General features: G+C 42.8%; 4 protein-coding genes and 1 pseudogene across 5 annotated transcripts; 4 read left to right on the forward strand and 1 right to left on the reverse strand.

The window, feature by feature from the left end:
* Nucleotides 1-685: 685 nt before the first annotated feature.
* On the forward strand, nt 686-5,071 carry BDCG_04127 (minichromosome maintenance protein 6). Its single transcript, XM_045419795.1, has 4 exons — nt 686-2,588; nt 2,642-2,777; nt 2,849-3,862; nt 3,964-5,071. The coding sequence occupies exons 1-4, from the start codon at nt 964-966 to the stop codon at nt 4,084-4,086; spliced, it is 2,898 nt and encodes a 965-aa protein (XP_045276024.1). The 5' UTR covers nt 686-963; the 3' UTR covers nt 4,087-5,071.
* Nucleotides 5,072-5,081: 10 nt separating this feature from the next.
* Nucleotides 5,082-10,941, reverse strand: BDCG_16861 (uncharacterized protein; the record flags this gene model as incomplete). Its single annotated transcript, XM_045426048.1, has 11 exons — nt 5,082-5,629; nt 5,987-6,282; nt 6,463-6,689; nt 6,950-7,103; nt 7,565-8,223; nt 8,328-8,836; nt 8,896-10,173; nt 10,236-10,379; nt 10,470-10,542; nt 10,621-10,689; nt 10,849-10,941. 11 exons carry the CDS (start codon nt 10,939-10,941, stop codon nt 5,082-5,084), a joined length of 4,050 nt encoding a protein of 1,349 aa, XP_045280754.1.
* A 1,027-nt stretch (nt 10,942-11,968) lies between these two features.
* BDCG_04130 (SET domain-containing protein) lies at nt 11,969-13,538 on the forward strand (the record flags this gene model as incomplete). Its single annotated transcript, XM_045419796.1, has 1 exon — nt 11,969-13,538. The coding sequence occupies exon 1, from the start codon at nt 12,165-12,167 to the stop codon at nt 13,536-13,538; it is 1,374 nt and encodes a 457-aa protein (XP_045276025.1). The 5' UTR covers nt 11,969-12,164.
* Nucleotides 13,539-14,513: 975 nt separating this feature from the next.
* On the forward strand, nt 14,514-16,830 carry BDCG_04131 (AMP-binding enzyme; the record flags this gene model as incomplete). Its single annotated transcript, XM_045419797.1, has 6 exons — nt 14,514-14,648; nt 14,801-14,871; nt 14,933-15,080; nt 15,153-15,188; nt 15,262-16,308; nt 16,399-16,830. 6 exons carry the CDS (start codon nt 14,514-14,516, stop codon nt 16,828-16,830), a joined length of 1,869 nt encoding a protein of 622 aa, XP_045276026.1.
* A 5,659-nt stretch (nt 16,831-22,489) lies between these two features.
* BDCG_16862 lies at nt 22,490-22,578 on the forward strand (annotated as a pseudogene). Its single transcript has one exon. The product of its transcript is annotated as a tRNA-OTHER (tRNA).
* The last annotated feature ends 3,129 nt before the right edge of the window (nt 22,579-25,707 follow it).

Genomic DNA, 25,707 nt, shown 5'->3' on the forward strand with positions numbered 1-25,707 from the left:
AATCAATTAAATAAATAGATAAATTCATATAGAATATAAAGAGATATTTTACAGAATTTTAAAATATATTAAGATAAAAATATTTAATAATTGATTTTAAATTGATTTTAAATTGATTCTGAATTGATTCTGAATTGATTATAGTAATAAAAATAGATTTAATCTATATATTTAAGTAATTAATAATTGATTGAAAATCAGTTGATAATTAATTCAGTATTATTTATTAAATTCAAGAATAATTTCAGTATTAAATTGATTTTGAATTAATTTTGAATTGATTCTGAATTAATTATTAATTAATTATAGTAATAAAATAAATTCAATCTATATATTTAAGTAATTAACAATTGATTGAAAATCAATTAATAATCAATTCAGTGTAAATTATATAAATACTTACTTTATTATTAAATTCAAGAATAATTTCAGTTTTAAATTGATTTTAAATTGATTTTGAATTGATTGTAGAATTGATGGTAAATAATTAAGTGATTTCAAATTACAAGAAAAGATGTATTGTGCGAGGTCAGGTAGTGGCACGGGCCACATTTGCAAGGTCAGCTTACATAACGAGGTCAAGTGGCGTACTTAGCGAGGTCAAGTTTTCTGCTTCCTGGGTGACAAGTGGCGCACTTAGCGAGGTCAAGTTTTCTGCTTCCTGGGGTGAAAACGAGCGTTAGGTGGTTGATTACGTTAGTAATCACCAACACAAACCACTTTACGCGTGATCGTCCGGCCCGTTGTAATTCCTGTACGCGCTCGCGACTCCGACGCGTTTCGCTCCCACTTGGACTTTTACTTTGAGCTTCATTTGCAAGAGCCCAATTGTCCCAATCGCCCTTCGTTATGCTCCTGATCGAGCTCCAGGAACTTCTTTAAGAGGGACAATTTGCACTTAACGAACTGTTCTTGCACCTCTTAACGGAGTGCCCTGATATTAGAGTTGATAGCCACCACACCATGTCTAGTCTGTTTGACGCCATTCTACAGTCCGAACTGGGCTCTAACCCAGGAAGCAGGGAAAGACCGTTTCCGTCCTCAGATCAACCACCCAGCTCCCGACATCATGCTCCATCAGAAAGCAATGGCCAAATGAGTGAGGCGGAGGGATTCGCAGATGATCAAGTTGTTGGCCCGGGCGGTTCCCTCGCTAGACACCCAAGACATCCCCTCTACGGGAGAGGACCTCCACCTGTCCAGGATGTTGCAGGCGAAAAAGTGCAACAAGCGTTCGAAGAATTATTGGAGACACATGTTGAAGAGCCCTCATCCTCAGGCGTTCCTCCGTCGTCCGAAATACCCAGCAACAAATACTACATTGCGCAAATTCATGGTTTACAACGATACCAGCTTTCCACCCTCTACGTCGACTTTACACACCTAACCTCCCTTTCAAACCAAATTCTGGCTGATGCTATTGCTAATCAATATTACCGATTCCAACCTTACCTGACCAAAGCTCTCCACAATCTTATTGCCAAATACGAACCCCAGTACTTCAGAGAGCATAGACAGATAAACAGCACGTCATCCCAGGCCGCCACGTCAGCCGTAGCAGTCGACAGCACGGAGCCTGACTCGTTAGCAGGAAAGACAAGGCACCAGCAAACAGACAAGGTGTTTTCATTGGCTTTCTACAACCTGCCGCTTGTCTCGAGACTGCGACAACTCCGAACTGCTCAGATAGGGAAGCTGCTTTCAATATCTGGGACTGTGACAAGAACTTCTGAAGTTCGCCCAGAACTTGCGTTAGGCACTTTCATTTGCGAGGGCTGTAACGCAGTTGTTGAAGAAGTGGAACAGACATTCAAATATACTGAACCCACACAATGCCCAAATCTGACATGTGGGAATCGTGTCGGCTGGCGACTAGATATCCGTCAGAGCACGTTTGTCGACTGGCAGAAAGTAAAGTTGCAGGAATCGTCGCATGAAATACCAACAGGTAGCATGCCACGCACGATGGACATTATTTTACGAGGAGAGATGGTCGATCGAGCCAAAGCCGGAGAGAGGTGTATTTTCACTGGCACACTTATTGTTGTCCCGGACGTTAGCCAGCTAGGTCTCCCTGGTGTCCGACCAGAAGCTACTAGAGACAATGGGAACTTTCGCGGCAGTGACGTCGGTGGAAGTGGAGTGAGCGGCTTGAAATCACTGGGCGTTCGCGACCTCACATATCGTCTCGCGTTCCTTGCCTGTATGGTAACTCCTGATCTCACCACTCCTGGCCGCCCAACTTCCCAGCAACTGAATGGCCAATCACAAAACATCCTTGCTTCCTTGAATCAAACCGACCAGCTAGAAACCTACGAGGATGAGGCGCAGGACCGACTACTCGAAACACTTACGCCTTACGAAGTACAGGATCTTAAAAAATTAGTTCATTCGGACTACATCTATTCGCGATTAGTGGACTCGATTGCTCCCATGATTTATGGACACCGAGCTATTAAAAAGGGCTTACTATTGCAATTAATTGGCGGAGTATCCAAAACCACGCAACAGGAAAACATGCAAATCCGTGGAGACATTAACATATGCATAGTTGGAGACCCTTCCACGAGTAAAAGTCAATTTTTGAAGTGAGGCATCTGAAAATTCCCTTATAAACCGAACTCGACTAACATTATGAAAGGTACATCTGTTCACTGAACCCTCGAGCTGTATACACTAGTGGAAAAGCATCTTCAGCCGCTGGGTTAACTGCTTCAGTCGTCAAAGACCCGGAGACTGGCGAATTTACCATAGAAGCTGGAGCTTTGATGCTTGCGGTGAGTTTCTGACTACTGTTTTTTACAACCTCTGCCTGTTTGGTGTGATGATCCTGACACTTAGTATCTAGAACGGAGGCGGCATTTGCGCCATCGACGAATTTGACAAGATGGACATTAGCGACCAAGTCGCTATCCACGAAGCAATGGAACAACAAACTATCTCCATTGCTAAAGCCGGCATTCACACTACCCTTAATGCACGCGCAAGTATTCTTGCCGCTGCAAACCCAATCGGTGGGAGATACAACCCCAAAGCCACCCTTCGGGCAAATCTCAATTTCAGCGCCCCTATTATGAGTCGCTTTGATCTTTTCTTTGTTATCCGTGATGACCCCAATGAGGCCGTGGATAGAAACCTCGCTGAACACATCGTCAATGTCCATATGAACCGCGACGATGCTGTCGAACCGGACCTCACCACCGAGCAGCTGCAAAGGTATATCAGGTTTGCCCGAACCTTTCGACCTGTTTTCACCGAAGAAGCCAAGGCGTTGCTCGTGGAGAAATACAAGGAACTCCGTGCCAACGACGCTCAAGGTGGACTCGGAAGAAGTAGCTATCGCATTACAGTCAGACAGCTAGAAAGTTTGATCCGATTATCTGAAGCAGTTGCAAAGGCCAACTGTGTTGAAGAGATCGTTCCTAGTTTCGTCCGCGAAGCGTTCGATCTTCTCAGGCAGAGCATTGTTACCGTTGAAAAAGATGACGTGGAGGTTGATGATGAAGCTGGTGACCAACCTGCCAATAACTCCTCTGAGATTCGCGATGGCACTCCTCGCTGGGATAGGGATAGAGATAGCCCGATGCGCACAGGTGATGATGACGATCATGTGAATGGACCTGGTGCTACAACACAGCAGCCTCAAACACAGAAAACGAAGATTACATACGACAAATATATGCGAATTCTTAACATTCTTGTCCGGCGCGTTAACGATGATGAGGCCAATGCAGGGGAAGGGGTGGAGCAGGAGGATTTGATAGTTTGGTATCTTGAACAGATTGAATCGGAGTTGAACAGTGAGGAGGAGATGGAAGCTGAGCGGTCACTGGCCGTTAAAGTACTCAAGAGGATGGTTAAGGTTAGCTGCTTCTACTTGTCTTGTTTGGCATTATCCAGCCTTCTGCCCCGTTGATAAGCATTTGGAACCTAGACATCTAACTTGGCAATGCAATTCAACAGGACAATATCCTCATGCTCATCCGCGGTGAAGGCCTGGTCGAGTCCGACAACTCACAGCAACTGCAACAGGAGCAAAGAGCTGTGTACGTCTTGCATCCTAACTGTGCGATCGAGGAGATATAAGATTATTCGTCACATTGCTTCTAACGATGCTCGGTTATCAAAATCCCGAAACGCACCACACGCGATATTTCCCTTTCCTCGATAGTTGTGATTGATATACGAGATCATGCTTGGTGTAGGATTGTTAGTCGGTCAGGGCTGGGATTTGAATTATTTGACCAGAGGCGCGTTTTCAGTATCATTATTTACTGCTTGCATACAGACATACCTTATAACGTTGATGATTCATTTTCCTCCGCTTTTCGCGGATATTGTGTAATTCATAATATAAGATTTCACGAAGCTCAATTGTATTCAGGAGTCGCTTCTCTGCGGCTCATTAAAACCCGAATGCGAACTCGGGCCTTGCGCCTCCACTAAAAATTCGTGAACCAAGACAAAACTTGCAAAGTTGGTTAAAAACAAATCATCGCCTGCCGTCTGTACTGTGTCCCGGAATAGTTCAATGTTGAAGAGAATCTAGGGGGTCCAGTACTATGCAGTATCGGCAAACAAAAGGGAATGAGCGCATGTTGCTCCCGAGAGGAGAACACAAAGTGTCTTCCCAACTTGAAGAGAAACACAGAAAGCTTCCAGCATCGCCAGCAGGGAAGCAGAAAGAAAACTGAACAAAAAGAAAGTAGGACTCGGATGAGTCCATAAACTATATTGGCTTTTTCATGCGTGAGCATCAACTTAAAGAGGAATGAATAGTTGGTGAGCGAACAAGAGTCTTAGCCCCGTCCATTTCTGAGCTTGTAGAACAAAACTAGAAAAGACAATAGGAAAAAAGAACAGGGATCGATCCACAATGAAAATACTAGAGCCTCATGTGCACAGGCAGTCAGTTCACCTAATTGCGATTCAGCTTTTCAGGAGTCTCCGGTAGCCTCAGGGCTTTCGGGATTGAATCCCAGAGCTAACCCTACCCAGGTAGCTCCAGACTGACCAGATTCAACGGCCCCTAAATGCCGAAAATGTCACTGCCCTCGTTGGCTACCGCAAACTTAGCATCTTTAGAGGTCCCTGGACACATCAGAACCCACCTCACGGGGGGTAGCTTGGCTAGGCCCGACAGGCTCACCAGTGCCATTTGCAATAACACTTTTGGTGCCTTTAGCAAGGGTACCACCCCCAATGCTAGCAATCTCACAGGTTTCGCCATCATTAATGGTTCCAACATCCCCAACCTTATCTGCAGAGCTCTCAGTACTCTCCGTATCCTTAACGTTCCCAACACCGGGGGGATTGCTACGGGAATCTGCGAGGCCATTAATGTTGCTAGCCGCGCTGGCACAGGTATCAGCCTCAGCTTGTCCGGGTGCCTTGCCAGTCTCGCCATCAAACACAGTAACTGGCGCTGCTTCATGCCTCCGTTCGGCTTCCTTGTCCGAAATAAATCTATACCCTCTTTCCATACTGTCATCCTGTTCAATTCCAAGAACAGTACAAAGGTTCGCGAGTGTATCCCGTGACGTAAGGACCTCAGAACCAATCACCTGTTCAATTCCATCCGTTTTTTCGTTTTGTATGAGCTGAATTCGGTCATCGATGCTATTTTGTACTACAATCCTGACAAACTCGACGTTCCTCTGTTGTCTAATGCGGAAAATCCGAGAAAATGCCTAGCATGCGGTTAGGAATAAAGATAGATGACTGGTACAGTAATTAATGGGAAATGTACATGTACATGCCTGTTGCTCCATGGCTTCGTTCCACCAGAGATCAACCAAGATGCATTTATTTGTAGCTGTAAGGTCAACCCCAATACCTGCTGTTCTGAGAGAGCATATCAAAATGCGGGCTGCCGGATCTTTAGAAAATGTCCTAATATGTTTGTCTCGTGCTCGTGGATCCAGTGAGTGAGTTGGGAGAAAAATATTACTAGGATCAGAAGAAACTAGGGCTTAGATAGGCTTACCAACAGATTGTCCCCAGCCATTTTTCTGACACATTGAACTCAGAATAGAAGCCATTCCCAGAAATTGGGTGAATATCACCACTTTTGTTCGGCTGAATCTCCTGAACCAATCCGCCAGGCAGGAGCTGATTGCTGTTAATTTTGTTCCTGGCATTTTATGGCCTGCACGGTCCACCCAGTCCATAACCGTTTCCTCAGGGTCTCTGCTTCCAGAACCCTTTGTATTGGGTTTCCCTCTTGACCTTTTGCGAGGGTTTAACGGCACAATTTGGTTTCCTTCAGATTGGGGCGTGGCCCTAGCAATGAGCGATTCCAAAGACCCACAGAACATCGTTTGGCCGACAGGAGCACCACAATCACAAACATACCCTTCCTAAATCATTGTCTCCTCAGCACAGTCTTGACAGTAAATATGTAGGCACGATGTGAGATGGGCTGAGATTGGTGGGCAGTGGCATCTGATGCATTCTTTTGACTTATCCTGCTCTTTGCCGGGGAGCTTGAGAGTATCAACAAAATCGTTGACCAGTTTTTGCGACACTGGAACTCGGAGTATTGAGAGTTGAGCTTTATCGACTGATGATGATTGTTCTTGCTCATTTTCTAGCAAGTTTTGCTCTCTAATAAGATCTTCGATCAAATTGCACATCTGCTCATCCTCCGGTTCTGAACATTCGCGGATGCTTAATTGAAGTGACTGTACCTAATCAATGGTTAGAAAGTCTTTGAGCACCATCTGTGCTAAAAGTAGATGGCAAGTAAACATCCGCAGCCGGGGAAATAGGGTAAGTTTATTTTGACACTCCATTCTGTAGTTTTTAACGGGCTTCGAGAACACTGTCTTTTGTAAGCATATATCGGCTTGTTGACATTCAATAAGATGGAGGGACTACCGTGATTTGTTTCCAGGAACATCACAATAACCCTCTAGCAGAGCTCCCGTTCGGTTGTAGTGAAATTAACCACCAAGTCTCTGCCCTCTACACCTGGAAGTTTGAGGATAGGATGTCCGAACAACGTTTCATCATGACCACGATTCAGCATGCACTTGCGCAGCAGCTGGTTAATCCACGGGACTTCGGTGCCATGGTACTGGAAGTAGGCCTCGTTAGAATGTCTTAGATGAAGGCTCTGCGAACAATCGTACCTTGAGGCACTCCCTCGCGAAGTGTTGAGAAGTCACCTCCTACTGGTACCTGGAGAAAATCCAAGTAAGGGTCTCCTGATAATGACTATGCTAAAGTAGGTCTATGAATATGAGTAACTAGATGTCATGAATGTAAAAATACCTACCCCCTGTTAAACCCGATTGGGGAAGAAAGACTTAGAAAAACAAAATCCGAAAATATAAGTGAGAACCCCCCTCCCTGTTCTGATCATACGTCATCATATGTGAATAATCAATAAATAGAGAAAAGGGAAATAATGAAGCGGAAGAAAATTCGTGAGGCATCCTGGGCTCCCTTCAAAACCTTTACGAACGTAGGGCCTCAGCCTAATAAAAACATCATCATCATCATCTACGCAATATAGAGGATCATCCGATCTCCACTGCTCTCATACATGATACAGACTCACCCCCCCGCCGTACGGCTAGCCGGGTTATCGTAATCCACCCGCATATCTCCGGGGCCGCGGCTATTGCCGCTACTGTCATCTTCACCATCATCATCAATCTCCTCCTGGATCCGCCCCATAGAAACAGCAGGCTGGACTGAGCGCTTCACCGAACCACTTCCACTACTACCAGCCTGCCTTAGAATCGCCATTCCCCCACCACCAACTCCTCTTTCTTGCATCTCCGGCTCCTTGTCCTCCGGCTCACTGGGTGGCGTGTCAGGGAATGATGAGACTTGATAGTCGAACACATTTATCGTATTGCTGTCGAACGCAGAACTTTCCGGGAGGAGGCTAGCGGGGATCCGGTCATCCCACGAATAGTGCTTCTTGTGATTGCTGTTTCCAGCCGCATTGCGACCTGCTTGTCTGGTTCCAGTAGGCTCTTCTCCTGACACCGATGATGAAGAAGGTGCGGGTGCGTGTTCCAGGCCTGAAGCTTTCCCAGATGTTTGTTTTTGGGCACTTGAGGTCTCATCAAACTCTCCGCCCAGGGGTTCGAGGTCAGGCCACGAATTGTCGCTACCTTTTGCGAGTTCTTCTTCAGCTTGTTGTTGGAGCTTTTGAGCAAATTCCTCTCGTTCGCTTTCGAAGACTTTATTGTCCGCGTCGACAAATGCCTATATCATTTGGGGTTCAGCGTTAGACTTTAATAAACACTTACGTATGAAAAAGAAAATAATAATAAAAAAATAATAACAAATAAATAAAGAGGATAACTCACTTGTAGTTGTGGCGGAAGAGGCCCCTCCTTAAAGTTGACCGCATTTTCGTTCGCGTATACAAGCAACACAGAACGAGCCTCTTCTTTCGCAGCGCGAAGCACCTCTATTTCTCGGACAGGCCGCACCGTATACCCGGCCACATCCATATTGGAAGGCAAAGGAACCCTTGGTTTCCTTAGTTCCTGGGGGATAGCCGAACATTGATGCAACGAAGGCACCACAGGAGTCTGCGTAGATTCTGCGTGCCGAGCTGTGGCATCATCAACGGAAAAACTGATTCGCCACCACTGCCACTCATCGGGCGCTGAGTTCGTAGAACTGCGCTCGTCGGTTCCTTCAATGCTCATCTCACGCCGTCTTAATACGTACGTAACATGAGGATGGGTACAAACGCCCCGCAATGTGTATTTGTTATGTGGTGGTTTTGCTGGGTCGTTAGACGCGGTGGTAAGCTCTTTCGAATACCGCCTTAATTCCTCGAGGGCCTGCACTCTCCTCTCCTCTAACGCTGTAGCTAGTATTAGTAAAATGGTTAACATTTTTGGAAGGGTGAAAAATGTTCCATACATCGTAGTTTCTGATCAATCTTTTCCGTGAGAGCCTTCAGTTCTTTAGTGAGATTCATAGCAGCCTCATGGGACACGACGGTTTGTTCCTGCATCTCTGGATCCCCAACAGACCCATTTACGAGGTTGTTCCGCGACGCGACTTGCAGTGCACTCACGGCTAAATCAAAAGTATTTCTGGTCTGGGATGTTGAATGGTCAATCGTTGATGCCGAGAATAGTCGCATCAGATGCTGCAGTTTATCGATCTCCACACTGGTCTCAATTCTGCGCTTGCGAATCTCGCGCGAGATGTCCCTACACGCTTCCATATATCTGTCCGGGTACCACACAGCAGGGATCTTAACATCGACGGATTTCTGCGTGTCCGTAGAGTTCAACTGCAGAGTAAACACTTCCCCAATACGATCTAGCCATATATCATCAAGTTCTGAGTCTGCCGAATCTTGCCACATTGAAATATCGATAGCATCGTACAGCGTTTCCACGAGGTCTGAATGAACGGGAAGTTCCAACGCCAAGAATTCTTTATCAATCGGTTCTTCATCCACAGAAAGCGGCCGTTTATAGGCCAATGATGAAAAAATTGTAGCTAGCTGGTTATTCGGCGTTGCTGCGACGGCAGCCCGTTGCCACGACTCCAAAAATTGACCAACATTGTATTCAGTATTCCAGCTCTGGATAGATTTAAGATTGGCAAGGGCATCGATGCTTCCAAATGCGCGATGTGTAGAATCCAAAAACGTCATGAGTCTCTGCACTTCGAGTAAAACGTCATCGTGCCCACTTTCATCCATATAACCATCGTCGGCGAGAGTCACCAAGCTAGGAAGATTAATAGGTTGTCCATTCCACCACTGCGGGTCACTACCATAGTCATCGATGACCTTATCCCGAAGCAGCAGAGCTTCCCTCGCTAGCGGAATTGAATGGAGAATCGTAAGGAAGCCCGCTAGGTAATCTGCCTCGTCTGAAGGGCGAAGGAACACAGGTTCATTACTGACCCTCATCCGCTCCTCCGGATCTGGATGCATACACACTTCTCGAGCAGCGGGCTCTAGAAGTGTCAAAGCCCAAGCAGTTTCTTCATAATGATTCTGGGTTGCCGGCGCTAGCTTGGTTTGATTAGTGTTGATAACACCGGTCTCCTGACCGCCGCCATCGATGGAAATATCACCATTACCACCGAGTTCTGCATTCAGCGACAGAGCCACCGCCCTTTGGAGTTCGTGCTCCTCCTGCTCCGCAAGAGACATATGCTGACTTGGACCCGTCCCCGCTATAACACTAGTCAGAACCTTGACCAACATTCTACGGACAACGAACTTTTCGACAACTTACCAGCAGGTTTATTCGGCAGGCCTTCGATCGGTTGGCCTACCTTGGCTTCATCAGTGCGTTCGCGAGAGCCTATTCTGGATGGGGGTCGTGAAGGAGCCGTTCCATATCCAACGGGATGAACCGGATCGGAGTCGATTCTAAATGCTAGTAACATATATCAGTATGCGCTTGGTAGATCGCCTAGCCAGGAATACGATATCCCATCGCTTGCGGAACGTAGCCATATGAACTCACAATGGATATTTTGATTCTGATACCCATATCCCTCCTGTTGGCTGGAAGGTGGCATAGGCCAAGCTACCGTTGGCTTGATATAAACATCAGTCAACAACTATCTCTAAACCAACAAGCTGCGAAGCTTGCAGAGTATACGAAGGATGCTCACTTCAGGCTGAATACTATCAGGGTTTTCGAAGTAGGCATTGATAGCTCTATTGGAATCGCGGTTATTTGCCTAGACATATCATATAGCGCCAAAGACCATACAACGTTAGCGATGATGTCCCACGAAAAACATAATTCACGGTTGGGGCAAGTGTAACGTAAACGAAAGATGGCAACGAAAGTCCGAAGAAGAGAAGGCATGGCAATCCTGGGATCCTATTTTACATACCTCGAGGAAAGCTACTGCCTTCTCGCGGGACGCATTGGTGAAAGATATAAAGTTCTCGATCGCATCTTCAGGCAAATCGACAGAGGTCATCATCTCGGCCACTGGCTTCCGCGCAGTAACTGAGAGGGTGGTGCTTTCGGAGCAGTCTGCGGGTTAACTAGGCGGAACTGGAGCTTGCTCTTGGTGGGGAGATAGCTGGGGCTGCTGTTCTTGTTGCGGCGGCGGCCTAAGTATGCGGAGAGGTTCAAAGCAAAGCCAACATTCAGGCCAAACCCTTAGGTGCTAGCCGCGGGGCAGTCAGTGGTTTGAGAAAACTTAGTAAAGACTAACAGACATGCGCTTTATTTTCCTCATGGAGTATTGTCGGTTTGCTGTACAGTGCGCGCTGGGCTTGACTGGTTTGGGTGATTGTTTGCACACGGTTGATGGTGGTGATGTTGGTTTGAGGTGGTGATGATGAGCTCCGTCCGGACTTTGCTGCAGGAAGGAAGGGGAGCTCTGCCAAGAAACAGCCGATATGCGGTAAATAAAGAGCAAAACCAAACAATATTCCCCATAGCCATGAGCAGGCAGCTTGCAAGGTGCCTTTGGCATGTTTCAGACTATCTAACTTTATCTAAATATTTATAAACCAGTAAATTGAAGGCAAAGGTTCATATAGGGAGGGGATGGTTCTCTTGAATGTTGCATCTAAGAAGAAGCATTGATAAGGCCGCATGCGTTATTATATTTCCATCTTTCAGGGAAATTTCATCAATAACAGATCCTGGTGTTAATAATCATTACTTTTTCGGGTACTTCTGCTAAATTTGTAGATATTAAGTATCAATATGGAGATATCTACGGAGTAGTTTAACTCAGTTATAACAATTCGGGCGGTCCTGTTTCAAACAAGTGCCGCCAGGGGCTCTTTTGGATCTTCCTTTATGTCGATAATCGCCTTCAGCAATTGATACCTTCCAACCCCTGACGATTGTTTTGCACGTCCCCGACGGCTTTGACAAAGCCGTCCTTGGTTTCTCTCGTTTCATCAAACCTGATTTCCCATGTCGTAGCAAATGGATGAGAAACAATACATAAGAAAGATAAGGTCCCCGGAGAGAGAGAAAAAATACCCCGACAAAACATCATAGTCCTTGTACGAAACCGCCCAAGTTCGAAGCGTCAGAGGCATTACCAAATAAACAATACCATCCAACATCATATAGTATCAAACCCGCACCTTGGAAAGGATTCCGCCTATCGTATCAACAAATCGGAAAATCTCAACGGGTAGAATTACCCATATCGAGTCAAAGACAGCCACATCAACATCAATGGCAAACGACAACCCGCCCCGGATAATAGGCAATACCACCACTGAGGATGGACGGCAAAGATTCCAAGCGGAAAGCAGGGCAAAAATCTTGCTTCAAGCCCTATACCGCCAGATTAATCTGTGTGCCAATGTCCAATGGCTGAACTGCCCGTCTACTCGTTCGAGTCGGAGAGTACTGACTGACCAAAGGATATACAAAGCCAAGCGTAATCAGAACCATGCTGCGAAGGCTCTAGATATGATCATGAACTTCAATAAAGGCGGAAGAGAGCCACCAACCTTCGAGAGAGAGGCGTTTTCTCGCCGGCTCAGGAGACGCAAGAAGTCGAACACACCGGAGAGACTCATGAGACTCCAAAAACGCCTGGTTAATGTTTGGAAGAGCTTCAGTAAGGATCCAGAGGTGTTCTCAATATGTGCACGTACAATTGTGTTCAGGGGTGCCGCTTTGAAGGAAACAGATCTTGTGTGGGAGGCCTTCGAGAAGCTTCTGGAAGAGAATTTTGTCAGTATCCTGGCGTTTGCGCAGACGAGGCGCCTAGACACCAAAGACACCAAAGCCTTGCTCCCCTACGATGGCCCGATTCCAGGCCCTATAAAGACGGGAGGGAGGGATGTAGAGACGCTGCATCCGCACGAGATTGTGGTCAACCTCGAGCGCCAACATTTGGAACGACGTCGTTTCGAAAACAACTATCAAGAGAACATCGGGAATTACAAAATTCATCCGACATGTCAAGATGATCCAACGTTACGCCGGCCATCCGATGGAGAGTGCGACGTTTGTTCATCGGACACACTCTGTGACTGCACATATCCGCGATATCCCGCCTTATTTCTCGAGCTGATTGAAACTGCAGATGGTCGGGGGGTTGGAGTGCGAACCCTAGCTAAGTTCACCAAGGATACTATGTTAGGTGCCTTTATTGGAGAAATTTTATCCGAGAATGAAGGGTTGCAGTATGATCCAGTTTATTGCTTGAAGCTCGCGGCCAAGACTTCCAATACCGCGAGGGCAGTTATCTGTCCCAAATGGTACGGCAATTGGGCTCGATTCGTAAACCACTCCTGTGAACCATCTGTAGAATTCCGCTCCCGCACGATTGGAAAACAAATATACATGATGATGGTGGCACTGAGAGACATCGAAGCGTTCGAGGAGATTACGGTCCACTACGGCAAACGGTACTGGAGAGAAAAGCAGTGTCTATGCAGGTCACGGGCGTGCAAAGACAAAAAAAAACCGATACCTCAGGGCGAACCGCATCCGATACCAACCATGCCACCGAATAACCCTTATCGGAATTGGGAACTCAGGAGCGAGCACGGGTGGGCGGAGTGGGAAAGACTGTATCGGACGGAAAACTGCTGATCGGGATAAATATTTATGATGACTAGGTACTATTATTATTATGAATTTATGAGAGGCGTTTTGATTGGAGAAAGCGTAGTTAGCTGTGGGCTCCCAGGGAGGCAAGGCCCTTTCCTTGCTGGTTGTTGTGGTCCTGTGTGTGGAGCAAAGTTTGTCTAGATAAGTTAGACAAGTGGATGGATAGATAAATAACTAACTTATGTAGATGGATGGATGGAAGAATGGAGGTTTTGAGGTTTCTCGGCAAACACTCTTTGGATGCCGGCAATACTGTATGGCGGCGAAGGGGCTCGGGATACGGTGTTTCTGCTTTAACCAATAAACGGGGTGTTGGTTAAATAATGAGCTTAATGAGCTTGTCTGTGCTGCGTTTTATTCCCGTTGTTGCTATTAAAACGTAACTAGAAATGATACTGTAGGAGATAACTTACCGAAGCTTAGAAAAGAGATCGAGGCGGCAGGCGGTGATATTATTATCTCGCTGGTTGTGTCTTCTTCGCGTCTCCACAATCCCCCCATTTCGTTCACCAATGCCCCCCTAATCATAACCCAAGCTGTGCTCTGGACTGCGGGGAAAGACCAGAGCCACTGTCCACAGAAGAACAAGGGGTCGCCGGAGCACCGGAGGCATGAATGAAGGTCGGCGACAGCCATGCCACACAAACTTGCGTGAGAGCCGAGCCGCGCGCCGCCAGCAAAGGTGCATATATATCCCAAGAACAATACTCCTTCGCTACGACTGCCTTTTGTCACAGAGATCGTTCGTACTGGGGTCTCTTGAGTACGCCTAACGGAGCTGCACAACAACATACTACCACAACCTCCCTTCCCGAGCGCGTTGCCTTTCCCCGCATATTTTGGCTGCCGCCGGAGCGTACACATACCCTGAACTCCCACGTCGGTGTATGATATGATAGCATTTCATTCACAAGTATCTGGTTCAGCATATACAGGCAGTTCACATCCGTAAAAACAATGCGCGGGTCCTTGGTTTGGCGTCTTCCTTGCAAGGCAAGGGGGAGAATAGCCGGGTTTAGAGTTGGAGGTTCTTGTCTCCAAGTGCAAAGGCGATCTCTCCTGACGACGAGCCATGCCAGGGGACCTTCAGAGGTTAGTAAGCCTGCTTAGCTGCTCTAGCATTTGGCTTCATTGCTTTCTATCTGGTCCTCTTTGTCTATGGTTAATTTTGATATTGTTTTTCAGCATCAGTACTAACATCATCACTGGCTGTTTTTCTGGCATGCCTTTCTATTCGTGATTAGCCCCCATTGTTTGAGCAAACCGTTGGAGAACATTTCGCAAACGTTGTATCCAAATACGGGGACAGGATCGCGTTCGTTATCCCTCTACGACCCCCTGGCACGCATCATCCTATACTGATTGGTCCTATTTAGCGTCATATCGAGGCATCAGGCGCAACGGCTAACATATGAAGAGCTGGACCGCAAGAGCAATGCGCTGGCCCGCGGGTTGGCCGCAGGTGGGCTTTTGAAGGGTGATCGAGTAGCTGTTTCGTTGGGAAATAGTACTGAATATGGAATTGTATGATACGGATGTCAAAGCTCCTAGTATATGGACTACAGGTCAAAATGCTTACTGCGTTTAACACGATAGGTTATATATGCGTTGTTCAAGCTTGGAGCTGTGCTGGTAAGAGGAATCTTACCCCGACAAGACAAACAGTTCCTTTTTGCGCGTTAACACGATTCGAAATTGCTCTTAGGTTCCGTTGAATCCATCGTTCAACGTAGACCAGGTAGTCGCTGCCCTTAGCCATCTAGAAGCCTCTCACTTGATTATGAGCACAGAGGTAAACCTACCACGACGAGAACCGCGCTCTACTTTGCCCCTTCTTCAACAAATAGTTCCTAACCTCCTTGCCTCAAAACTCGAGTCTCAAGCCATCCCTTCTCTAAAGAAGGTCATTCTTGTCAACAATGACGATGGACGCGTAGACACCACATCTTTTAAATGCACAACTCCATTTTCTGCTCTATCTTCAGATCTCGCGCAAGATATGCTTCCCATAGCACAGCAAGGGCTTTCTCCACATGACGTCGTGAACATTCAATTTACATCAGGCACCACTTCAATGCCAAAGGCCGCCTGCCTAACTCACCGATCGATTCTAAATAATGGCGTCCAAATCGGTGATCGTATGCTGCTCACTCCGAATGACATCATCTGCTGCCCACCACCCTTATTCCATTGTTTTGGAAGTATTTTAGGATACATGGCGACAGCGACCCACGGCTCAGCCATCGTGTTTCCTGCCGAATCCTTCAATGCCATTGCTACTCTCAAAGCAGTCCAAGAAGAGAAATGTACCGCTCTCTATGGGGTTCCTACGATGTTCGTTGAAGAGCTGGATCTCTTGGACGAGGGAAAGGTGCCATATGAAAGATTCCAACACCTACGAACAGGAATTGCAGCTGGCAGCAGTATCCCAGCAGAGTTAATGAAAAAGCTCCACAAGACACTTAATCTAACGGAACTAACTATCTGCTACGGCATGACGGAAACCAGCCCCGTTTCCGCCATGACGACAACGGATGATCCCATTGAAAAGAGAATCTCCAGTGTTGGGCGCCTCATGCCCCATGTCGAAGCGAAAGTGGTGGACCCTCATGATAGAACGATAACGCTCCCAGTCGATACCAAAGGCGAGCTTGTCGTAAGCGGCTATCTCGTCATGAAGGAATACTGGGGTGCTCCAGAGCGTACAGCGGAGGTGATGGTGAAAGATGAGGAAGGGAAAGTCTGGATGCATGTAAGACTTTTGCGTAATAATACTAACATTATCATGGGGATATCTTCATCACAGCTATTTAACGTTCAACTAATGCCTTCCTGAATCTAGACTGGTGACGAAGCCTCAATGTCACCGGACGGATACATCTCAATCACTGGCCGGATAAAAGACTTGATCATTCGTGGTGGCGAAAATATCCATCCCTTAGAAATTGAAAACTGTCTCTTTGCCCATCCCAGCATATCAAGCGTTTCCGTAGTTGGAGTTCCAGATGACCGTTACGGAGAGGTGGTGGCTGCGTTTGTGGTTCAACGAGAAGAAGCAGAGGCGAAGATTACAGTGGATGAAGTCAAAGACTGGGTTCGAAAGAAGCTAAGCCATCATCTGGGTCAGTTTTCTGTTTTTTTATTCTTTTTTTCAAAGAAAAAGAAAACCCCCCCTCTTTCTATTTGTTTTCCCTACCTCCCCCGTATAACGTCCCGAAACTGCTGCTACTCTCGTTTAGAGGCTCAATTCCATTATGAACCGTGGCTGTCTTGAATCCGGCCACGACTCTTTCAACAATATGACTCTGTTCCACGTTCCACGCCACTTCGTTGCCAATGACTGGAATTGACCCATGAGGTGCGATATCATGGCCTGCTCCCGCAGTTTGCTGTCTTTTTACCGGCTGCCCAAATGCGCCAAGATTGTCAATTTTCAGATCATCCGTTGCTTGTGGTGCTTGTTTTTCGGCACCGTCTTCTTCAAGAATGGTGCTCCCCCACAGCGAGGGGGTCATAGCTCCATTTCAGACCCAATCGTTATCATCATGAGCCCTGGGGCTTTCCACACTACAAAAGCCTCCCTCGCATCTTCAGTTGCAGTCCCCCAGCTCCGCTACGCCTTTCGTATGTTTAACAAAAGGTTTTCGTGTTTCGCGGCACTTTTTCAGACCGAAATTTTCAATACAAGATAACATCAGCTGCAGCTTGTGTTTGACTGTTGACCAACAGGCTTCCCCGCCACTATTCGCCCCAGAATTATCCCATATGCATTGACTGCACTTCTCTTTCCTTCTGGCCCGCTTAGTGGCCATGTTCCCTATCCCTCCCACCTTCAATCACGAGAACCTGGCGTCGGTTGATGTCGCCTGACTCCCTCTTTTTACGCTCCTTACTTGTTTTGAGCATTTTAAAGCCGGCCGTATCAGGGGCTCTCGATTCCTTCTCCTCTTCCCTTCCTATGGCAGCGGATATGTCAGTTCGTTCTCGTCCAAAAAGAAAACCACATATCCCACATCCTTCCCATTCCCAACATCATAATATCTTCAGGCGTTGGTTGGCAGTTACAGCGTGTCCAGATTGTTGTGGAATTTGTAGCAGAAATGCCGGGTCCCCTCTCTCCCTCCCCCACGCTTTGGCGCCCCTGCGATGCCTTTCTACATCTTCAACTCCAGCCAGTCGGTTCCAGTCAGCCAGGCCCATTATTGCACTCCTCTCACCGCACTTTCCCATCGCTTTCCCCCTCCTTGCATCCACTTACGTGACTTACCGCTCAATTTCTCCTGCCATTCTCAATTGCATTACTGCATTCCATTACTATCCCCCCAGAGCAGCTTTTTTTTTTTTTCCCCTTGCAACGGAACTGTTTCCCTCAGCCTGGTTCCAGGCAGAACCTCTGGCAACGAAGCAGCAAGCCAGCACCGATAACCCACCACCCCTCCCAAATGGAGGGACAAGACGTGCTAGTATCCTGTGAAAAATCAGAAAGAATATCAACTAACCCAAACCTCCCCCCCCTCATTCTTTGTGCACATACAGTACCAAAACACGTTTTCCTCCTGAACGACGCAACCGAGTTTCCCAAGACGGCAACCGGCAAGATTCAGAAATTCAAGCTTCGTGAGCAGGCCATTTCCCTGCTGCAGGGCACAGAATGATGATCCGATGCGATCATGGGGTGAAATTTTTTGTGAGGAGTGATTTTTGCTACGATTCGTCAATTCAATTGATCTCGGAGATAAGCTTGGGTTTCTTTCTTCCGCGGATGCCTACACCGCAAGACGAACGAAGCGAATACGAACTAAGGCATCGATGAGTGGGTTGGACCTTCGATGGGCAACGACGCTTTTCTTGTCTTTGTCGTTGGGTAGTTGCATAATTATATTTTTCGTAGAGGATTTGCTACCATTTTTGTGAATATTCGCGTGAATATATATCTTCATCATGTTCTTAAGACTCTTAGCAATTTTAGCCACGCTACCCTATCCTAACCATCGTCAATTAACTTGGATTTCATAGGCATTCTTATATTTCTTATAAACCGTGCTCGTGCATACTCAAAAAAGTTATACACAGATAAGATAGTTAGGTAAACGGACATACATACATCCGAGGTCACACAGAGAGTAAGTAGTATTAAGTAGTAGAACACATGCAAACCACATGGGATCATAAACATATATAAGAGAGGAGAAGTAGCGGAAAGTAGCTCGGGACAGCATGAAAACTTTTCGTTTCAAATGAAAATGAACAAAAGAAGGGAGCTGGAGCACCCACCGTGGGTGTGGAAGGGCGTAGAGCTGGCTCCTTGCTTCCCATCGGGTACCTGTTGGAGATTCTGCAGAAATGGAGACAAGAGTTTTGGGGGGTTGGGGAGGGGGTTGGGGATTGCGGGCGTGACAGCAAGCAATAAAGAATACAGAACAGAAGAGCAGACGAAACCGCAGCTGTGTGATGCGTGATGCGTGTTGCGTGTTGCGTGTTGCAACTTGCATGGTGTCATTTGAATATACCCCGCTGTTCTTTTGCTGAGACTTTTGCTTCAGCGTCCACAGAGCACAAGCATGCCGACCATGATATATATATATATATATATGAATCCTAGAATCAAAAGAAAGTAGTCTGTCCGTCCGTCCGTCGACGAGATTGGGAAGGAAGTCCATAGAGAGCCGGTCGGAATATGAGAATTCCTTCTTTTCTTTTTCCACCTTTGACTCTGCTTGGAAAGACGACCCGCACAATAAAATATAAAATAAAAATGAGAAGGGAAATAAAAAAAAAAAAAGGGAAAACCACGGAACAAAAACATAGGAGCCCGCAGCAAGCACAGACATGGCTATGTTTTCTTTTCTTTTTCTTTTTTTTTTCCCCAAATGCACGAGGAACCACGACATAGGGCGGGAAACAAGCATTTCGCATTCCTTGGCCCTTGTCAGCCAAGGATATTTTCTTTTCCGAGAGAGAGAGAGAGAAACACGGGGGGGCAGATAGGAAGATTCCCGGCGTCGGAAGAATGAAAAAGAATTGATTTTGGGAAGATGAAGGGGGAAAAAAAAAGCTCCATCTTCTCTGCTAATCTAATCGACTAATCGATTAACTAAAATATCTTAATGCACACGAGCCTCTGTGTGCAAAGACATTGCAGAGCTAAGCTCAAAACAGAAGGCCCTGCAAGATTGATTTTACAGCTTATTATTAATAATAATAGAAGAGATAGAACTGTAAAAACATATAGAGATTCATTTTTCAGTGCAAAAGTATCAGCTAACTAAGCAAGAAAAAAAATAAAAAACACTCTGCTCTGTCTCACTGACTCATATATCATTCTCAAGAACAGTTTGAATAATTTGAAGAAGACTTGTAATAGTTCTGAATTTGATCTTCAGAGCTGTATTCTTCTTGCACAGAGTCTCATTTTCAATATGAAGAGTTAAAATCTTAATATCATAATCATCAACTGACTTAACACTTGCTGTCTGTTTTTTTAAGACTCTAGTTTCTGTATTCTCAGTCATAGAATACTTCTTGAATAAACTCTTCTTCTTAACTTTCTTTCTCTTTTCATTCTTCTATTTCTTTTCTTTCACTTTATTATTCTTCTTACTGATATTGACTATATATAACTATTAATTAATTGTATTGAAATTGATATATTTCATATTAAAAAGTGACTCACTTCTATGATAAGAGTAGTAACTTTCAGTACTATTATAATAATAACTGATACAAGCTTTATAACACTGATTCAGAGTGCTGATATAGATGATAAAAGAGTCTTCTTCTCTAATATAGTAACTGCAGAGAACTGTAAAAACAGTATTACAGAATTATAGAAGAAGAGTTTTATAATTTATATTAGTTTTTATATTGATCTGATAACTCTTCTGTAAGACTGACTCATAAGTATAGAATAATTTAATAAGAGTCTGTAGCTTCTTTGACAGCTTCTCAAATATTCTTTCAGTTAAATAAGTCAATAGTTGACTTAATAATCTAGAACTGATAGATGAAGCAGAGACAGATACAGATATAGACATAGAACTGAGAATAAGATTAATAATTAACAGCTTAGTAAACTGAATAAGATTATTAAAAACTATACTGACTGTTAGAATTATAATTTTCATCATTTTAAGAATCTTACTTATAATGAATATATTTCAAGATATTGTTTTCAGTTATAATAACAGTATTAATGATTTTTTGAACTTCTGATGAATTAATAGAGATAAATGATATAATTTCTGAAAAAAAAAAAAAAACAGCTGACAGAGATGAAAGATGAGAGATAAGATAAATTCTTTAAAGAGAAAGAAAATACTCTGAGATTTATTCACTTTCTCTTATATATGTGTTGATAACTGCAAGAATTCAATATCTCTTATTATATAATAATGTAACACAGACTTTAATAACACAGGCCTCAGAAGATTCTCAATCTCTCAGATCAAAGATATTATTATATTAAATCTGAGCTGTATAGATTAATATCTGAATTATTTCAATATCTTCTATAGACTGCTAACTGCTTATTCTCAGATTCAGTGATTATAATAGAATCAGCTGTAATAGATTTATTAAATTCAATGATTGAATTCAGTAAATCTATGAGTAGAACAGATAGAGAGAATAATAGAATAGAGAGTGAAGAACTTGTAGTAATAAAGAATAAGTGAATAAGCAGATCAAATGTAAATCATGAAAAAGATGAAATAAAGAGTGAATAAAGCTATATAGAATATAGATTAGCAGAGATCTCTAAAAAGAAAAGAGATATAACTTAGTTATCTATTAATTTTGATATTTTATATAATTAATCTCATACATCTACATGCTTCTGCTTACTTCATCATCAGACTGATAAAATCTGAAATAATCAAAGAGTTGTTTAAACAGAAGATCTTGATATATTTTAACTTATAAAACTGCAACATATGTGAGACCAGTCTGGAATTCAGTCTCAGAAATATCAAGAACAGTCTGATCAAGTGATAATTCTTGAGATTTATAAACAGTAATAATATATACAACTGTAATAGAAAACTGTGTACAGCTGCAGACTTGATTAACATAAGAAAAGTTATGACAGCTGTGAAAGATAGACACAAGTTTATAACTCTCTCATTTCAAATAAGCAGAGCTGTCATATTTATCAAAATTAATTAACAGTATAAATGAAGAATCTTGACAGAGATTCTTCATATCTGAACTTCATACAATATTATAAAGAATTTCAAGAGTACTGTTAATAAGACTACAGTCTGTTCAAATATTCTGTAGAAGTATAATTCAGCAGCTGATAAAGAGAGAAAGATTCTGATGAAGATTATCAGTCTTATCAGAATCTAACTGAGAAGTGTCTATATTAACATTTATGACCTGAATATTAATAATAGGTTGTTTACAGCTTCAAATAGCATCATTATTATAGACATGAACATGGCACTTCTTTGTATAAATGTGAATTGCATTCTTAAAGACCAGGGCTTCATGAGAGATAAGAGTCTACAAATGCTTTGAAAGAAACTCTTAATTATTCAGAGTTAACTGATTAAGATGAAGATTTTTCAAGATCTCATAGAACTGACAGCTGATGACATAGACTGACTGTGTGACTGTGTCTGAGATCAGAATCAAACTTTACAGTTATCACATTGTCTAAAAGCATTACTTCTGATCATAGTTTGTGTTCATCACATTGATTTCAAATCATGTTATTTCAAATATTAAAGATTTCAGATTCACTTTTCAAATAAAAATCTAGTTCTGAATAAAGAATATGTTTGAATTCTTAGTCACATTTTCATTCTGATTTCATTATTGAGAATGGCATCAAATGAGACTATGAAATCACTTCTCACTTACATAATATCATAACATAGTGCTCATTTGTTGAAAATTCAATAGAGAGTGTTATCAAATATCATTACTTTTCTGCCCCGGTGGCTGAATGGTTAATGCGGCCACCCGGTAGCGCCTTGGCGTGGGAAACCAAGGCGTGTGGGTTCGAAACCCGCAGGGGATACATTAAATCCGGAACCCAAGCACCTCAGGTTCCTAATAAATACAGAGGTGTACAAATCGCTCCAATAAAATCGCTCTATGTTCCTGGGCTGGGAAGTTATTATCGCATGTATCTAATTGTCACTCCTTTGTATTTTCTATGTTCTTGTTATCTTGGCGTGGTCTCAACACCTGTATTTCCTCCTGTATAATCAACACTTGGCCTGTATTTAACATCACGCAAGGACTCATCATAAGCTCCGCTTGCATATGAGTATAATGAAAGAATAATAATAATAATAATAATCATTACTTTTCTGAACACAGATCATAATTCATATAATTTTAATTATGAAAAAAACATAAAATACAAAAAAAAATAAAAAACAAAAAACAAAACAAACACAAGAAAAAATCACATTAAAAAAAAAAAAAAAAGAAAAGAAAAAGAAAAAAATAAAAAATAAAAATAAAAAAAATCAAGATCACAGAGCTGCAGCACTCTTAAAATACTTACTTCTCAGAGTCTTTACAATATTTATTATCAACTGTGTATTTCTTATAGTGAGAATAACACAGCTGTGATGAGTCATTGTCTTAATATTATCTAATAAATAATCAGTATATATCTGTATAAATGTGAATAATTAGAAAACATACACTTAAAAAGTGTGATCAGGGTGAACTCTGCTGTCACTTGAATAATATCAAGAATAGAATGCTGAAATCAATGATTTCTCTCATCAATTTCATGAACAAGGCACATGAAGATGATCTTGAGAAATATAAAATTCCCTGACTTCTGATAAAAATGAATCTCACAGAGAGACTCTATTTTCATAATATCAGAGACTGAGTGTTATTAAAAAGCATTACTTCTATACAATGTATATACACTTACTGCAGCAATTCATTCTCTGTATATATAACTGAGAGTTGCAGCTTTCTCACACTGCACAGCTCTCTCTGAGATACTGCTATCAGTTTGCAATTCATACAGCCTCTCAGTTCAGTACATGCTATGTATATACAGCTCTGTATACTGAGACTGTGTTGATCATTATGGCCTGGCATGATACTTACTTTTCATAAGTCATGATTTGTTTAAGAGAGAAGAAGGGAAGACATGACTATTATTTTATTAAGAGAGAAATGAATAATTAGTATTATTGAATTAATTTAATTCATCTGCATTTAAAATTTGATTAGTTTATACTCTTCAATTTGAGGATTTCTATGAGTGTTTTAATAGTTTTCATACCAGCTTGAACTTAGTGATGAATTGAAGAAGAAGAGAAAAGAGAGAAGAAAGAAATGAAAATAACTTATCTTTATAATGTGGTTCGGAAGAACGTACGACCGTCGGATAATCACGCGGCCGCTTCCGAACTACTAGCGTACGCGTACAAGTGTAAAGGGGCCATAGTGTATGCTAATTAATTTAGTGTACAAGATTACAATATAAGAAGCCGGCGTACATCTGTAATCATATGCTGGCTTAAGCAACCTTTGAATCACATCTGATAGCATGTCTAAAAACCAGTGAGAAGCACAGGCTTCTCCAGAGTGTGATAATTCCATCTACAAAGTAATTTGTAGTTATCATGCCAGTGTGATCCTAGAACATCTCAAAAGATAGTGTATGAAAAACAGTGAGTGAAAGAGCATCTGATTGATACTGCTTCACTTGTTGAGGGAAAACTCCACACCCAGACAAATACCATGTATGAGACATGAACAGATGAGATGTGAGAAAGAGAATGAGAGCAGTGAATCAGATTCAAAGAAGTTCACTCTCTACTCAAAAGAAGAATAAAAGAGAAGGTGATCATTATCAGAGTTATACAATAATAACAGAGTAATATAGTAATATAACAATATAGCAATATAACAATACAGTGATATAGCAATATAATAATACAGTGATAATGATAGACATTATATAATCAATAAGAAATCACTGAAATGAATATCTTCTCTAGTTAATACAAATAATACTCTTCTCTGCTATCTGAATCAGAAGATATGCAGAATCTCTCAGAGAAATTACTTAAAGCAGTAAGAAAAGCAGTTGAGATCACTGAACTGAAATTGAAGCTTCATACATATATAAGAATTCTAAACAAGATCAAGGCCTTGTATATGCAGTGACAGACTGAGACAGAGATCAAACAACAATTGACATTCACTGCAGATCAAGCATTCACTATGAAGAGCTTCACTGATACAATTATCATTATCAATAAGAATAGAGAAAACCAGATCTTAGGTCTGCAGCAGAAGATTGAATATTTACACAGATAGGTAACTACACTGAACCTGAAGATCTCACTATGATTATTCACAATCTCTTCAGAAGTATACACATCATCAGAGACTGCTGTGCGGAATGAGAATCTGAGCATGAAATATATCAAGTCAGAAGATCTGCTGAAGCCACTAAGCTTCAATAACAACTGAAAAAATAATACTGTAATTAGCTGGCTAAGTCAGATGCAATCATATTATCAGATCAAATATGAACTCACAGACAGACAGTTAACAGAATTTTAACAAGTCTTAAGATCTGCTGTGTTTCTACACAGAAAAGTGAAGTCATTATAAATGACTGATGAAAAGATAAATCTCACAGACTCAGAGTGATATTCATTCTCATAAATATGAAATGAGTTTTTCAAGTGAATCTTGCACAACTTTGAGAAAGTGAACATATGAGACAAGTGTTATGAACACTTCACTGAGTGTAGACAAGTGAGCAATCTTACATCATACTTCACACACTTTAGCTTACACTATCTCATATTGAATAAAGAGCTTTCAACATCTTTCTGTTTATAGATCTTCATTCATGATCTTACATCTGAGTTGAGAGTAGAATGAAAATGCTTAATCTCACAGTCAGACACAGTGAAGAAAGCATACAACATTCTCATCATACAGAAACAAGTAAGTCAATTGTGACAGAAAATACTGTAATCAAGTATATCTCAGTAGAGAACAGATAATCAGACTTCTACAACACAAGCTACACACTCAGATATAATGAATTTAGATCTGAATGCCATCACTAAAGCACTGAATTCCTCAAAAAAGGAATTCTCTGAGTGGAAATCTTGATATTATAAGCATTGAGCTTGTTTTAACTATAGAT

This window comes from Blastomyces dermatitidis, assembly GCF_000003525.1.
Source record: "Blastomyces dermatitidis ER-3 genomic scaffold supercont1.4, whole genome shotgun sequence".
In the NCBI taxonomy this organism is placed as follows: Eukaryota; Fungi; Ascomycota; class Eurotiomycetes; order Onygenales; family Ajellomycetaceae; genus Blastomyces; species Blastomyces dermatitidis.